This window comes from Gymnoscopelus microlampas (assembly GCF_963454915.1).
Source record: "Gymnoscopelus microlampas genome assembly, chromosome: 19".
NCBI lineage: Eukaryota > Metazoa > Chordata > Actinopteri > Myctophiformes > Myctophidae > Gymnoscopelus > Gymnoscopelus microlampas.
The window spans coordinates 3,968,183-3,984,975 of NC_139956.1; the positions used below are offsets into that span (position 1 = coordinate 3,968,183).

Consider the following 16,793-nt stretch of genomic DNA (forward strand, 5'->3'; position numbering starts at 1 on the left):
TTGTACTTTTACTCAAGTAAATCATGTTAATCTCATCCACGTTTCACTGCTTGTAATTCTATAAGTTAAGTGACAAATGAAAGCTTCTTGATTCGTGTTATCGTACTCATTTAAATGACTCAGAAAATTCAATAAAGTTGATGGACTTACATGCTGGACAGTCATGAATCGTTGTTGATCATTGAGAGAAGGGGGGGGGGGGGAGAAATAAACGTTAATCAGAACATTCAATGCACTTCTTGAAATGAGTTAGATGTCTGCCACCTTGTGGGGAAAAGGGAAATGCAGGAGCTGGAGGAACAACAATCAGAAGAAGACACGTACTTTGACGACGTCGACCCAGTCCCAGCCTCTCGGCAGCTCCCCTTTGTTATCTGATGAGAGAAGAGAAGATATGTTTTAACAATAGTTAAAACAGCATTTGACAGCACATTGTGAGCTTGTAGATCGGTTTATATTCACCCAAAAAAATTGCATTCCACCCTTGTGTAACAAAGTATACGCTTAAGTGGTAAATCAATCATTTTAACCTTTTATACTTTGGCTATTAAAAAATAGCAGATATACAAGCTCATAGCGCGGCACCGAGTGCCGCGCTATGAGCTTGTAGATCTGCTATTTTTTTTAAATCGTGAAATTATGTGCACATTTTTAAATATATATATATATTTTTTATGCAAACATTTTAAACTCAAATCTTTGCTTCTGGGGGTCCCTGGAACTAAATATTTGAGCTGGGGGTCCACGGCCAAATACATATCATTTTGGGGGTCCTTGGCATGAAAAAGTTTGAGAACCACTGTCCTACTGGAGCCGCCGCGAGTATAGATACATATATATATATATATATATATTCAAAGATTTGCACAAAGTTTCAAGATTCTTCAACGATAGCAGATCTACAAGCTCATAGCGCTCTGCTATTTTTGAATAGCCAAATAAATCTAAAATGTCACAGATGTGTTCCTGGATGGATGTGTTAAGGCTGCTATCAAAGCAAACTCCCAAAGGCTTCCATAACACCTCAGCAGTACCACAGGCTGATCACCTCCATACCTCCATGTCCCATTGATGAAGTCATGTGTTGAAAAGTAGCTCAGACCAAGTATTGAGTGCATGAATTGACAAACTTTTCAGATGGTCGACATTTCTATATTATAAATGCTTTTTTTTGTGTGGTCTTATGGAATATTCCAATATTTTGAGATATGGATTTTACATTTCCATGAGCTGTGTCATAATCATCAAGATTAAAACAAAAAAAAAGAGGTTTTAAATATTTCACTTTAACAATTAATCTAGAATATATGAAAGTTTCACTTTTTTAATTATATTACGGAAGCAAATAAAATAATATATATCTAAAAAACTTTAGATTAGATATTCAATCTTCTGAGATTGATCTGCATATGCTTTACCTGTCTTTCACATTTAAAATTGTAATCATATTGTTTAAAATAATGCCCAAATATGTTATGTAACTCATTTCCACAAAATAATTACTTTTCATACCTCAAAAGAATCAGTAACAGACCTGTTACATAATAGAGATACACATTAAAACTGTTTTCTTGACATTTAAGGATAGCATAATCTCCGAGAAAAGAATCCCATCGTTGCAGCCCTAATCAGGACTTCCAGAAAGCGGCGCTGAGCTGGCCTTTGGGCAGAACCATCCGCTTGCTCCTGAACGACGTCTCCAGGAACTCCCTGAGCCTGACGACCGCGCCCATCTGCCCCGCCGCGCCGCCGGTCACGGCCTCGATCCTGGGCAGGTACTCCTCCTTGACGAGCAGCAGGAGCTTCCAGAACTGCCCCTGGTACTGCTTGGCCAGGGCGTGGCCGCACACCTCCAGGAAGTCGAACAGCAGCGTGGCCGTGACGTCGGCCAGGGGCTCGGCGTTGAGCGTCTGAGCCAGCCAGCGCCAGGCGTGGTTCAGGCCGTGCGGGTGAGGGGGAGGCGTGTCGCGCGCGACGACGGCGGCGGGGCCGCCGTGGGGCCACCTCTGCTGCATGATGGCGGCGTACAGGCGCATCATCCCGGACATCCTCTTCAGGAAGGCGTCCTGGCCCTCCACGACGCCAGAGCTGTCCACGCTGTAGCCCAGGAGCCTCCGGTGTTCCTCGACGGAAGTCCCGTCCGCCGTCGTGGGAGGAGGGTAGCGGGGCACGGCGTACGGGCACTTCCTGTGCAGGTGAGCGAGGATGAGCTCGCCCACCTTGGGGTGCGCCTCCCAGAGCCCCGAGGCCACGGCGGCGATGGGGAAGGCGGCCTCGTGGTGCGACGCCACCTCCATTTCCCCTTGTCGCACAAACTTCTCCGCCAGCGTGTAGGCGACGTACTCCGGTCCGTTGGGGTGCTGAGAGGCGGAGAAAGACGCCCCGGTCGACGACGACACCACGGTCCCTCCGCGCAGCAGCTTGTCTATCTTGCCGTAGATCTCTCGGAGCAGCGAGCCCGAGATGCAGGAGATCTGACTGACCGGGACGGTGGCCGCCTTCTGAAGCTCCCTTTTCAGCGTCTTCGTGCGGACGTCCTTGGGGTCGCTCAGGTCCTCGAAGGACCGCGCGCACCGAGCGGCGTTGTCCTGCAGCTCCTGGTACCACCTCAGAGTGCCGTCTTCAGCCCGGGTCTGTAGAGCTTTCCCCCGTGCTTCTTCCTCTCGGGCTGAAACGGACGCTTTATTCCTCTTCTGCTCCTCCTCCTCCTGCTTCTGCCGTGCCTCCTCCTTCTCCTTCTTCCTCTTCGTCTCCTGGGTTTCGGCGGCCTCCTGCATCATCTTGACGAAGGCCCTCATCTCTTGCAGGGCCAATTTCGCCGTCGTCACGTCCTTCTCGGAAGGGAACCTGCCGGCGTTAGTCGCACTCACTACCTCGGATACCTGGGAGCAGAGCTGCTCGCCACGGGCGACGTAGGACAGGATGTCGGGGGCGACGGCGGAGCCGGGGCTCGTCTTTGGTTCTATGAGCCGGTTGAGTCGCAGGATCTCCTCCTGGACGGCGTTGAGTTTCCGCAGCCTCTCTCCGCCCTCCTCGTCCGCCTGCCTCCGCCTCTCCGTCTCGGCCTCCTCCCGCAGCCGCCGCTGCTGCTCCGCTTCCTTCAGGCGCTGGTGAAGGACCGTCATTCTTCGACTTTGCTCTTCTTTCAGCTTCTCGTGGCGCCCGGCGCTCTCTTTCGCCTCGCCGTCCCTCGCGTCCGTCGCGCTCTGACGCTCCCGTCGCCGTTTCAGCTCCAGCAGTTCCTCGAAGCGTTCGAGCTGCTCCGACGCGCGGTCTGCCTCCGAGGCCGACAGTCGCTGCTGCGTTTCCTGCCTCCGGTTAAGCTCGTCACGGGCGCCGGCCCGCCGCTTCTCTTCGCAGATGCGGAGGCAGCCCGCCGTTCGTGTCGCTCTGGGAGACAGCAGGGAAACGGCATTTCTCTGCCGGACAGGACCGAGACCCTCTCCTGGACCATTCCCCCCGCCATCATCGTCATGGCGTTCAGTGTCAGTCTTGGCGTAAGGGGTCACAGGTGGCGTTGAAAGACCATCGTTTTGAGGGGCGGTAGAGGGTAATGAGCTCAATGAGAATAGAGATGGGATCTCCTCACGGCGGATCGAGTCGCGGGAGAGGGATCTGAGAGAGCAGGCCTTCTTCTGGTGAGATCGGGGGCCGAGTCTGTTCAAGATGAGCCGGGAGAGGGGGAACAAACCGGGAGCCTCGTTGTAACCGGCTAAAACATCCTCGCCCCTTTGCAGCCAGTCTGCGTCGTACTGAAGTCGTCCTTTTGACGAGTCTTTCAAGGCGTCCAACGTTCGCGTTTCCCGCCTCGGATTGAGCTCGGCGAGGCGCTTCTCTGCGCGGACACGGAGGCACCCCGCCGTTGGCGACGCTCCGGGAGGCGGCAGAAAAATGGCGGGTGCAGGGGGGGTCTGACGGGCGAAAATATCCTCGCCCCTCTCGGCCCAGCGCGTGTAATATTTTCCTTTTGAGGAGATTCTCAAGGCCTCTAACGTTTTCCACAGAAGACTTGCAGCGGATGAAGAAAACTCGTCCTTAGGGAAATCGTCATCCTGTGCTGGCTTTTGATACATTGGTACATTAACAACGGTCCCACTATTTAATGTACCAATAACAGATCATTAATTACTGTGTCCATTTGTAACTCTTGATAGTGTTACAGATGTAACCAAACCAACCAAATGGACCCTGATACATTTGTACATTTTCAAAACAAAAATAGTATGGAACCTGATTCCTGTTACTCTGAGGTGAGGAGAATAATAATGTAGTGTGGATATGAACTGTGTTCTTGTCTTTCTCTACGACATGCTGACGTCACAAAACGTTGACATCAGACGTGTCATTACATCATCAATGACGTGAAACAACACATATGACATCATCATGACGCAATGATGTCAAACGTCAACATTACTGAGCTACTCACAATGGGAATTAGATTGAAAATTGTTGTTAAACTAGAAGTTCGGGCCGCGTATGTCTAGCGTGACGCGTCGTTCACTTTGCAGTGCCACCTTACAGGCACCTCACAGTGTGAGAGAGAGTTTTGTGCTCTCCTAAATCCACGGCAGGCTTTGAAAGTACCCACTTCAGAAAGAGGTGACGTGCATCACCTCTCCAATGACCAAAACCCACTATGGAAGCCGTCGAACTGGTGCGATCTGACGGCATCCTAGAATTTATAGGTAGGATGTGATGTCATATACCGTCTCATCGTGATGTCAGATTACGTCACACTGACGTGATGTCAGATTACGTCACACTGGCCACATACAACGTTCGTACATACTGACAACCGACATGGCGCAGGATTCAAATTGTATATATAGATAGCTCTATATTGTGATATTATATTATATATTAATAATTACTATGGAGTGTTTGTTCTGTTACTGAACAAACACTCTATAGCAATGATTACTAGCACAATATAGAGCTGTAAAATGCTATATTAAAATTGCCTAATCGACGTCTTCCATTATGCTGAAAAACCAACATGAAAAATCAATTGTGATACGATCGTAGAGCGTGAGTTTGCATAAAATAAATTGTGATATGATATTTTGGCCATATTAACACATTGTGTGCCAGAGGTTTATTAAAATAGGGTACATCTAGTGCCAGCATATCTTCCGTCCACTTACGTTGATATGTTTCGTGCTGTAGAAGCCCCGACGAGGACGCGCATGTAAACAAAGCCTGCGTGCGAGACGGCGGAGGGTCCCGACTAACGCCTGTTTTCGATCGGAACGGCTCATTTCCACCACGTTAAAAAGAAATAGGAGATATTAAGCTTTTAGTCAAGGAGTTAACATTGAGAGGACGACGACGAAGCATTGTTGACATGGATTCACATCCGGCCTCTCCTTCTTAGAGACTCCTTTGATGATCCCAAAGTTTCGTTCCCCAAGTGGGAAAAATATATTTTTTAAAAATGTGCCAAAAACGGTCCGGACCGTTTATGGCACATAACGCATAGCTTCTCAAAAACGTCCGGACCGTTTTTGGCACTCAATGTGTTAATAGTTATATCAGCATGCCCCTATATCAATTCTTTTTTACAAAGAAACGTTAAAAATTACATTTTTTTCTAAATAAATCACTGACACTAGCTTTAAACAGGGGCTTTTATAGTGTATTCATTCACCTGTTCTGCTGGTGATCCTTCTCTTCTGTGATTTGGACAGCTGTTCTTTCTTCTCCTTCTTCTTGCCCGCCGGGGCGTTACTGCTCAGGTTGTTGTTGTCAGAGATGGATGTCTGTGAACACCACAGTCAGTCAGCAATCAGCAACGCCCACGCAAAGCATTTGAAAATAATATTAACACATTTTTTGCCTCACCCTCCTTTACGCATGCAGAATCCCACGACATGTTTTGATTTCTTTGGCTATTCAAAAAATAGCAGATCTACAAGCTCATAGCGCGGCACCGAGTGCCGCGCTATGAGCTTGTAGATCTGCTATTTTTGAATAAAAACTTGTGTGCAAATCTTTGAAAAAAAATGAGTATATATATATATTAAGCCTGCAACGGTTCACAAAATGCACGGTTCGGTTCAATTCAATATTTTCGATAGAAAAGCACATGCACGCAGCGCGCATGAGTGATGTGCATGTGCATGTGTGACCATTGCGCGCGCGCGAAGCGAACCGAAGTTGTCTGGGGAAAAAGTATATTATATCGTTCGGTTCGTAGCGCGTACCGAACCGAGACAGATAGATAGATAGATAGATAGATAGATAGATAGATAGATAGATAGAGAGAGAGATAGAGAGAGAGAGAGAGAGAGAGAGAGAGAGATGGGGGTGGGGTCCGTGGACAAACACATTTTGGGGGTCCTTGACATGGAAAACGTTTGAGAACCACATTTTTTTTTTTTCAAAAACGACTGTTAGGATTTAGAAGACATTTGAAACCCTCCGTGATTAGCAACCATCAGGGGATCGATCATACTGGAGATAGATATTCTGTGACTACTTGAAAAAATAAGAAAATCGCTGGCAGAGGATGAGTTTTTTAATGTATACACTATGGCAGTTAAAGCGTTAAAGGAAAGTTCCAGTCATTTTAGGTATTTGCTATGATGTGTCGCTAATCACTCACCAACATACCAGGGGCAGTCCACTTTTTTCATAGAAGCCCCCCTTCCACTGGCATAATGGAGAAATGTGGATAAATGAAAATCGCCTATTTTAGCACCTCCAAAATTAGTTTCTTTCCCACTAATCCTGCTAAAATAGGCGATTTTTGTTTATCCGCATTACTCCATTATGCCAGTGGAAGGGGTCTCCACAATGGACAACAGGGGCTTCTATGAAAAAAGTCAACTGCCCCTGGTATGTTGGTGAGTGATTAGCGACACATCAAAGCAAATACCTAAAATGACTTGAACTCTCCTTTAAGAGGATGCTGCCACTGACACCAGCAATGCTGACAGGCTGGTTGGTTCTATAGTGCAGTGGATCTCAACCTATTCAGGCCGCGGACCCCCCAAAAATATTCATATTTGAACTGGGGACCCCCCCACCCTGACAAGCACTTGGAAGGAACACAAATAGATATTGTGCGAATAGCCGATCTACAAGCTCACAACGCCTCGCAGCGTCGTGAGCTTGTAGATCGTCTATTTTCACAGGTTTTGCCTCTTTCTTATATTATTTGACAGTTGACGTTTCTACAAAATGTCCTCTAAATCCCAACAGTATTCTGAAAAACCTATGTTTCTATATCAGTGGTGCTCAAACTTTTTCATGCCAAGGACCCCCAAGATGATATGTATTTGGCCAAGGACCCCCATCTCAAAATATGTTGTTATATGTTGTTGAGCCGCGCATCACTAGTCTACATCATACATACATACAGTACGTACCAGTGTTGATTTTGTCAGCACATTTTGATTTAGATTTAGTCATAGTCTTTTGAATAAAATACCATTTAGTTTTAGTCATATTTTAGTTTTAGTCGACTAAATCTACTGTTGATTTAGTCGACTAAAATGTATTTTTGGCGGTGCCTTGATGGCGTCGTAATGGCTGATTTTACACTTGGTTGCACGCTGAAAATAGCCGATCTACAAGCTCACAACGCGTCGCAGCGCGACGCGTTGTGAGCTTGTAGATCTGCTATTTTCAGAGCGCAACACCCGAGTGCAACCAAATATAAAATGAATTCCCTCACTAACATTTTAGTCTAGTTTTTATTTGTTGACAAAATTGTCAATATATTTAGTCTTAGTTTTAGTCATCAAAGCTTAGTTTGTATTTAGTTTTCGTCAGTGAAAAAAAGGTAGTCGACGAGCATTTTTCGTCATGGTTTCAGTCGACAAAATGAACACTGGTACCACACGTACCACGGCGGTGCTGACAGGCTGGTGGTTCTCCATCAGGTCTTGCTGGTTGTCTTTAGCCCACTCAAACAGGGTGTACATCATGGCAGTGCCCAGGTTGCTCTCCACCTGCTCCTCCAGCTTGGACAGGATCAGCTGCTTGGTCTCCGGGTTTCTGAGGGAACGAACACGCACACGCACACGATTAGCTTAATGTACAATATATTTTTCTCACTGCACATTTTTGAAGTGACAATTCAAGGACTTTTAACCCATTGAGGCCTGAGGTTCGGATTCTGCAAAATGTCTTCTAAATCGCAACGGTTTTCTCAAAAACTTATGTTTCTATATCAGTGGTGCTCAATCTTTTTCATATCAAGGACCCCCAAAATGATCTGAATTTCGCCGCGGACCCCCATCTCAAAATATGTTGTTCCAGGGACCCCCCAGAAGCAAAGATTTGAGCTAAAAATGTTCGCTTTAAAACAATATATATTCAATGATTTGCACACATTTTCACGATTTTTCAAAAATAGCAGATCTACAAGCTCGTTGCCGCGCTACGAGCTTGTATATCTGCTATTTTTGAATAGCCCGAAGTGTAAAATAATGCTTTTTAGCTCAAATCTAAAAATGACACAGTTCCAGGTCTTAATGGGTTAATGTACAATATATTTTTCTCACTCAACAGTAAACAGACCAACATACAGTTTAACAGGGTATCTGCACATTTCTGAAGTGACAATTCAAGGACTTTTAAGACCTTTTTAATACCTCTAATATGAAAGGTATTGAATGCATTAAAACACATTGATTGCCAAGATATTAAACATAGTTTTCTATCCCCGTGCCGGCGTATAATTACCTAAATCAGATGATATTTGAAACTCCGTGGAACCGACATTGTGTAAAAAAAAAAAAAACACGAAAAAAAGGTTCCTGTGATTACGCGGAAGGATCTGTGTATCCATGGGAACGACAAGTTTCCAACCACGATCTGCCATTTTGGAGCTTTGGTCCGCTGAAAACGGGTGGTTTTCAATGGGAAAAAAATAAACAGTTTTTCTGAAAATCCCATCATTGGGGCGGAAGGAAGTGACGTTTTTTGGAATGATGTCACATCCACATTTTTCTTCTCTGAGAGACGATTGATCATTCCAAAGCTGTGTTGGGTCGCCCCTTGTGGAATTTTCCCCCCAAAAATGAAAGAAAGCATATATTCGATCTAGGGCAATCAAGCGATGGATTTGAAAGAACGCATTAATTCGATCTTGCCAATCAATGTGTTAAAGGTACTACGCTGCATTAGTATTCCCAGTCATAAAGTATAACAGTGCATGCAAGGTCAAAACAGGTCTAAATCATATATACTAATAATCACTGTGTGTGCATTAAAAAACAATTTAAAAAAAGCACATCCCAATGTCCAATACAATAGGTGCTGGATCCAAGAGATCAGATTACAGGATTTGATTTAATCCAATGTTTCAAGCAACACGGGCTCTTCTGTGTTGTAATATCATTGCCTCATCATTCATTTCAATGTAATTACATGTGTGTAATCTATTAAATCAATGTGTCGCAAGCTGGCATGTATGACAATTTTCGTCTTATTATTTTAGAGCTCAAAGGCTGACACAGATAACTCACTCCCTATGATGAGACTCTAATATCCTCTAATAGAGTGGTTCTCAACCAGTGGTCCGGGGACCACCAGTGGTCCTTGGGAGGGGTACCAGGGGGTCCCCAGCAAAATGAGTTAACATAGCGTCACAATCATTTTAATCACTTAGCTTTGGCTATTCAAAAATAGCAGATATACAAGCTCATAGCGTGGCATTCCGTGCCACGTTATGAGCTTGTAGATCTGCTATTTTTGAAGAATCTTGAAAATGTGTGCATATCATTGAACATATATATATTTTTAAAGCGAACATTTTGAACTCAAGTCTTTGCTTCTGGGCGTCCCTGGAACACAACATTTTCAGATGGGGGTCCGTGGCCAAATGTATATCAATTTAGGGGTCCTTGGCATGAAAAAGGTTGAAAACCACTGCTCTAATAGACTAATAAAAATTGTTACACTTCAACTACAGTGTCACACAAAAGTTGCAATAATAGCCGATCTACAAGCTCAGTCAGGGTTGAACCTCAAGTTACCCAGATCCTGCTTCACAGTACAGAATACAAAACCAAATATCACTGTATTTGATCAAATACCTCAATCTCGATATTGCGACGATCTAAAAGCTCACAATGGGTTGCATCGCAATAGCTTGTAGATGGGCTATTGTTATCGGCTTAAGTGGTTAAAACCAGGAAAAGACAACACTTGGGTCACGATGCTACGATGTCCAAAATCCAAGACGATATAATCTATTCTCATATCACAATATCAATATAATATTGATATATTTCCCAGGCACAGTACAGGTCCAGGAGCCGAGTTGGGTGTATTTTCCAACGGGGCTCACTGAACATCATCTCTTACTTATGAGAGGCAACTTACATCCTGTTTTTAAAGAAGGCATCTAGGACAAGGGTCTTCAGCAGGGGGTCCTCAGAGTTACTACAGGGGCGCAAATCCCCAAATCTTTGTGTGATACGATTTTCTTTTTTTGCATTAACCACTTGACCCACTGGCATCCCTATTCTGAGGAGAACTTTAGCCAAAAATAGCAGATCTACAAGCTCACAACGCCTCGCAGCGCGAGGCGTTGTGAGCTTGTAGATCGGCTATTTTTGGCAAAGAGGTATTGGTGTAGAGAAGAAAAAGAGCAGACCAAGTAAAGAAAAAAAAAGTTTAATCTGAAATACAATTTTATACACCATAGAGGGGGGTCCCTGCTTCATCTCTCTCTCTCTCTCTCTCTCAGCTAGGGGGGGTCCTTCGTCCTTGGCCTGAAAAACATTGCAGACCCCTGATCTGCGGACATGAGACTTACATCCTGTTGTTAAAGAAGCCGTCTAGGGACATCTGAGGGGCAGACTCAGGATACGCCTCTGGCCACGACACGTCCAACATGAACGCCATGGAGTCTTCCAGCTCTCCTATCTGCAATGAAAGAATCCACATTGTTCACTTCAGAACAGCTGCTCCACGCAATGTGGAGAGACCGATTGCGGGCACGTGCACACATAGACATGAAAGGGGGCTTGAGCCCCTGCCCTTTTACCCGTCGGTAGAAAAAGTGCTCTCTCAGACTAGAAAAAAAAAAATGTATATATTCCCCCCAAAAAAGAAATTTCAACTGCCCCTAATGGTAAGGCCAATGGAAATGGCAGTGTTGGCCCGTGTTATTAAAGAAAAACGGGCGACAATGGCCAAAACTCAATCGAAAATCGGCGATCAAAAATCGGCGAAAGTGGCCGTTTTCAAGACGTTTTGGCCATTATCTCTGGAACGAAAGGTCCAATCGGCTCAGTTCAAAGCTTGTTGGATGCGTGACTTTGAGGACATTAGGTACGCAATGAAGCCTTTTCTGTTTTTTCGGGCCTAAAGGTATGGTAACTGTTCGGGCCGGGCCGAGCCTCGAGCCGGCCGGCAACAGGTGCCCTTTTGAAATTCCAGCCCCTGCCTCTCCAAATCCCTCTGCACGCCCCTGGCTGATTGAATACTTTATTAGCAGGTGTGTTAACAGTACAGGTAGTACACTCAAAGGTTACGCTAAAAGGGATGAAACAAAAAGCCCCAGGGGGATCGTTTCCATTGTGGCCCATTGTACTCAATTCATCAGTAATACATTAGGTGCAATCTGTGTCACTTTTTGATTTGAGCTAAAAAGCATTATTTTACACTTTCGCTATTCAAAAATAGCAGATCTACAAGCTCCTAGCGCGGCACCAAGTGCCGCGCTAGGAGCTTGTAGATCTGCTATTTTTGAAAAATCGTGAAAATGTGTGCAAATCTTTGAATATATATATTTTTAAAGCAAACATTTTTAATTAAAATCTTTGTTTCTGGGGGGGTCCCTGGAACAAAATATTTTGAGATGGGGGTCGGCGGCCAAATACATATCATTTTGGGGGTCCTTGACATGAAAAAGTTTGAGCACCACTGATATAGAAACATAAGTTTTTTCAGAATACTGTTGGGATTTAGAAGACATTTGTAGAATCGTATCTCAGGTCTTAATGGGTTAAGTGTCCCGACGGGCAAGTGCGCTTGAATGGGCAAGCCAACCGTCTTCATTAAATATTATTGGATATTCACTAAAGAGCAAATAATACCGTTTTACAAGGAGCAGTTGTGCTCATTCAGACTTTCAAAGTGACCGTCACCACTCTGCAGTGCTGCTATTACAGAGGATGCTATTACCAAGGTGTTCCAGGACTCGGTTATGTGGACCGGAGTCCACTTTTCTCTGTACTATGTGTTCATGCAAATAGTAAATATGCCTTTAAACTGCACACGAGTTGCACGATAACACCTAGACATAAACAAATCCACAATGATTGTTATAATAAAGGTGTAATTGTTCTCCTCACCCTGAACTGAAAGGAAACGGGACTGATCTCCTTTAAACACTGAATGTTATAATAAAGGTCAGACGTTGACACTGTAAGGCAGGGGTGATGCAACTTTGATGATGGAGAAGGCCACTATATTTCCACACTGCACATACTGTCGGGCCATTCTATGTCACACATAAGTAGCAAAAATAGCCGATCTACAAGCTCAAAACGCGTCGCTCTGCGTTTGTAGATCTGCTATTTTTGCTATGTTTTAATTGATATCCATATTTTTTTTTTGCTGTTTTTGAATTGGAATCCTGAGAAGTAACATTTTTATTTAATTTCAAATGCATTTAGGTCTACTTATGTTACCTTTATGAACTTCAATAAAAATACATTGGACATAAAAAAAGACAATAGAATTGTAATACTAGTCATTAAGCTACTAATATAGACTGAAGTAATTCTATAATATATCAGTAGTATTCCAATATTAACCCGCGGGCCGCATTAAGTGAAGGTGGGGGGCCGCATGTGGCCCCCAGGCCGCCAGTTGCCCATGTATGCTGTAAGGGTTGCCCCGACCGGGCAAGTGCTCGTGTGAGAGGGGACACAACCGTCTATAAACACAACACGAGATATCTGTCAAAACATCTGAACGTGGCCAGAGCTCTCTGTCTTCTGGTCTGTGGAATGTAAAATAAGAGCACTGTTTGTTTACCTATAATGTGCCGTTTTCACTGTTGCTACACTTAAAACTATAAAATAACAAATGTGAACCCATAGTCACATTCACAGCTATGTAGGTATTTGGCATAACAATTGAGGTATGACATGTTTTAATCTCACGGCCCCAGAAGGTAAAAAAAAAAGTGTTAAATTGAACGGTAACTCAAATTTTACCTATCATTTCATAATGGACGATTGTGGGCAAGACTTTTAGGCAAGTGGAACATGACCTGTACTTGCCCGACAGGCAAGTGCCTCTGAGACCTTAGTGCATACATGGGCAACTGGCGGCCGGGGGGCCACATGCGGCCCTCACCTTCACTCAATGCGGCCCGCAGGTTAACATCAGAATAGTGATGTATTATTGTTATATTTCAGCTGTTAAAATTCCAAACATGCAAACATGACCCGCTTTAATTACTTCAGTCTATATTAGTAGCTTAATGGCTTTTTCCAATGTATTTGTATTTAAGTTCATAAAGTTAACATAAGTTTAACTAAATGCATTTGAAATTAAATAAAAATGTTACTTTTCAGGAAATACTAAAATAGAATTCAGGATTCCAATTTCAAAATATCAAAAATAGCAGATCTACAAGCTCAAAACACGTCGCACTGCGACGTGTTTTGAGCTCGTAGATCAGCTATTTTTTCTACTTTTGTGTGACATGCTAGAATGACAAAGTACAGCATCAATTTACGAAAAAAAAGTAGCAAATAGGGAGATAAGAGGTGTCTGTCCGACAGTATACAGTATATGCAACGTGGCCCTCTGGAGTGAGTGTGGAAATATAGTGGCCCTCTCCATCATCAAAGTTGCATCACCGCAGCCTTAGTGTCAACCCTTGAAGGTGTAATAAAAAGGTGTAAATCTCACCCTGAACTGAAAGGAAACAGGACTGATCTCCTTGAAACACTCGTCTCCCTCGTAGATGGAACGCAGAGCTTCCAGCTCCATCTGTTGAGGATAATATGACACAAAGATTACAAGAAGAACACATGGTTTGGTGAAACAAACACACACACACACACACACACACACACACACACACACACACACACACACACACACACACACACACACACACACACACACACACACACACACACACACACACACACACACACACACACACACACACACACACACACACGCCTAGAAACTGTTTGGTAATCTCTACTCTAGACCAGGGATCTTCAACAGGGGGTCCGGGACCCCTAGGGGGTCCTCAGAGTCACTGCAGGGGGTCCGCCAAATCTTTGTGAGATAGGATTTTGTTTTTTTACATTAACCACTTGAACCCTAGAAAAAGGGAGCCGGGCGAGGCGTTGAGAGCTTGTAGATCGGCTATTTTTGGCTAAAGAGGTGTGGTGGGGAAAAAAGTGCAGACCAAGTTAAGAAAAAAAAGGTTTGATCTGAAACACAATTTTGTACAATATAGAGTAGGGGGTCCCTGCTTCATCTCTCTCTCGGCTAGGGGGTCCTTGGCCTGAAAACGTTGAAGTCCCCTGCTCTAGATCATTGGTTCTCAAAGTGGGGTCCGGGGACCCCCACCATGGGTCCTTGTGGGGGTACCAGCCAGGGGGTCCCCCAGCAAAACTAATTAATATAGCGTCAGAGTCATTTTAACCACTATTAACCATGTTTATACTTTGGCTATTCAAAACATCTAGAATTTGTTTGCAAATCTTTAAATATATAAGCGAACATTTTTAACTCAAATCTTTGCGTCTGAGGGGGTCCCTGGCACAAAACATTTTCAGATGGGGGTCCACGGCCAAATACGTATAAATTTGGGGGTCCTTGACATGAAAAAGTTTGAGAACCACTGCTCTAGACTAAGGATACGGGACGATAATCGTTATTATCGTTTATCGTGATAATAAAACGCTCACAATAATCGTATCGCAGAGACGTAATTTATCGTGAAATTGTCCTCCGTCATACAATATAGGATGAATTAACATGTGTTTGAGCTGCCAACACAATTTAAGTACAATTTAAACCCTCCATACTTGATAAAACTGACCTGTTAAAGAGCGCGTTTGGTACACTCTTATTTATACAAATCTTATGAAAATAGCAGATCTACAAGCTCACAATGTGTCGCATTGTGAGCTTGTAGATCTGCTATTTTAAAACGTCCTAAATGTATACAGAGCTGAAGTGGTTAATGTATGTTTTGTAATAATAATCTTAATCTACAAAGTAAACTAGTAACTAAAGTTTTCAAATAATTGTAGTGGAGTAAAAGTACAATATTTGCCTCTGAGATGTAGTGGAGTAGAAGTAAAAGTACTGAACATTGAAAATAGTAATACTCCAGTACAGTGGTTCTCAAACTTTTTCATGTCAGGGACCCCCAAATTGACTGCGGACCCCCATTTGAAAAGATAAGCCAGGGACCCCAATAAGAGAAGGTTTATACGGCTTTCTAGCAGTGATTCTCAACCATTTTAATGTTAAGGACCCCCAGTTCGACATGTATTAGGCAACGGACCCCCATGTAATGGCATTTATACCTCTGGGACCCGAATTTATATTACAAAATCAATGTTAATTTAACTCTGAGAGTGTACAAATGGAACCAAATGGACCCGTTTGGGTCCATTTGGTTCCATTTGTACACTCTCAGAGTTACAGACCCATAAGGGTCCATTTGGTTCCTGTCCATCATTTAGCTGGGGAGCCCCTGGAACCGCCTCAAGTACCCTGGGGGTCCCCGTACCCCACTTTGAGAACCTAATGCTCCAGTAAAGTAAAAGCAACCTAAAGAGTTGCACTCATGTACAGTACTTGAGTAAATGCACTTAGTTACTTTACAACCACTACCCCAGAACAAGGATTTTATATTCTCTGGTGGTGGTATGACGACACCACCATGGGGTAAAGGAAAATAGTAGATCTACAAGCTCTCAAGACTTTGTAGATCTGCTATTTTCAGCTACATCTCTAGCTGTTTAAACCTTGCTTCACCAGGCTTTCCGCAGCACCCTGTGGGAAGCCTGGTTCCTATTGCGAGTCAACCAGTGTGATCCGGTCTAGAGCCCGCCTTACTGTATCCGGTCATTTGCCCCGCACACATACATGCCAGAAATGTTTCCGTATCCGGTACTACACCCAGACCGGATACAGCAGCCTGCAAAGCGACTCGGACCCAGTCTACTTCTCCTAAGCTGTTATTTGTGTGGTTTTAGTGAGTTTGTTTCTCTTGCTCACCTCTTGGTCCTCGTTGGCCGTCATGAGTCCCTGTGTGTAGTCGTAGTTGTGTGTTTGTGTGTCTAAACGGCCATTGTGACTTAAAAAACGTTAATTAATTAAGGCGTTTAATTAAACTTAATGAAACCATAATGGATCAACGTTAACAAACAAGCAGATGATTCACCGAGAGCGCCTCCATGCCATGGCCCGTTCCACGCATGCGTACTGGTTCGCTTCTTACAGTGTTGCCAGATTCCGCGAAAGAAATAAGCAAAACAGAAAGGTCTACTGTATGTTACATGGGTTCTCAAACCTTTTCACGTCAAGGACCCCCAAAATGTTTGGCTGCGGACGCCCTGTATAAAAGGGATTTTTTTAAAAGGGATTTTTCAAAAATAGCAGATCTACAAGCTCATAGCGCGGCACCGCACTATGAGCTTGTAGATCTGCTATTTTTGAATACCCGAGTATAAAATAATGGCTAAAGTGGTTAAAATGATTGCGAGGCCATATTAACTAGTTTTGCTGGAGACCCCCTGGTACCCCCCTAAGGACCCCTGGCCCTAGGGGGTCCCCGG

At 44.1% G+C, this 16,793-nt stretch overlaps 2 protein-coding genes across 2 annotated transcripts; both read right to left on the bottom strand.

The window, feature by feature from the left end:
• Positions 1 to 306: 306 nt before the first annotated feature.
• rwdd (RWD domain containing 4) lies at positions 307 to 16,436 on the bottom strand (the record flags this gene model as incomplete). Its single annotated transcript, XM_084043141.1, has 6 exons — positions 16,234 to 16,436; positions 13,891 to 13,971; positions 10,775 to 10,884; positions 7,854 to 8,004; positions 5,651 to 5,762; positions 307 to 374 (listed from the first exon to the last, which is right to left on the bottom strand). Exons 1-6 carry the CDS (start codon positions 16,255 to 16,257, stop codon positions 307 to 309), a joined length of 546 nt encoding a protein of 181 aa, XP_083899267.1. The 5' UTR covers positions 16,258 to 16,436.
• Positions 1,616 to 4,073, bottom strand: LOC311035062 (mRNA export factor GLE1-like; the record flags this gene model as incomplete). Its single annotated transcript, XM_084043142.1, has 1 exon — positions 1,616 to 4,073. The coding sequence occupies one exon, from the start codon at positions 4,071 to 4,073 to the stop codon at positions 1,629 to 1,631; it is 2,445 nt and encodes an 814-aa protein (XP_083899268.1). The 3' UTR covers positions 1,616 to 1,628.
• Positions 16,437 to 16,793: the final 357 nt, after the last annotated feature.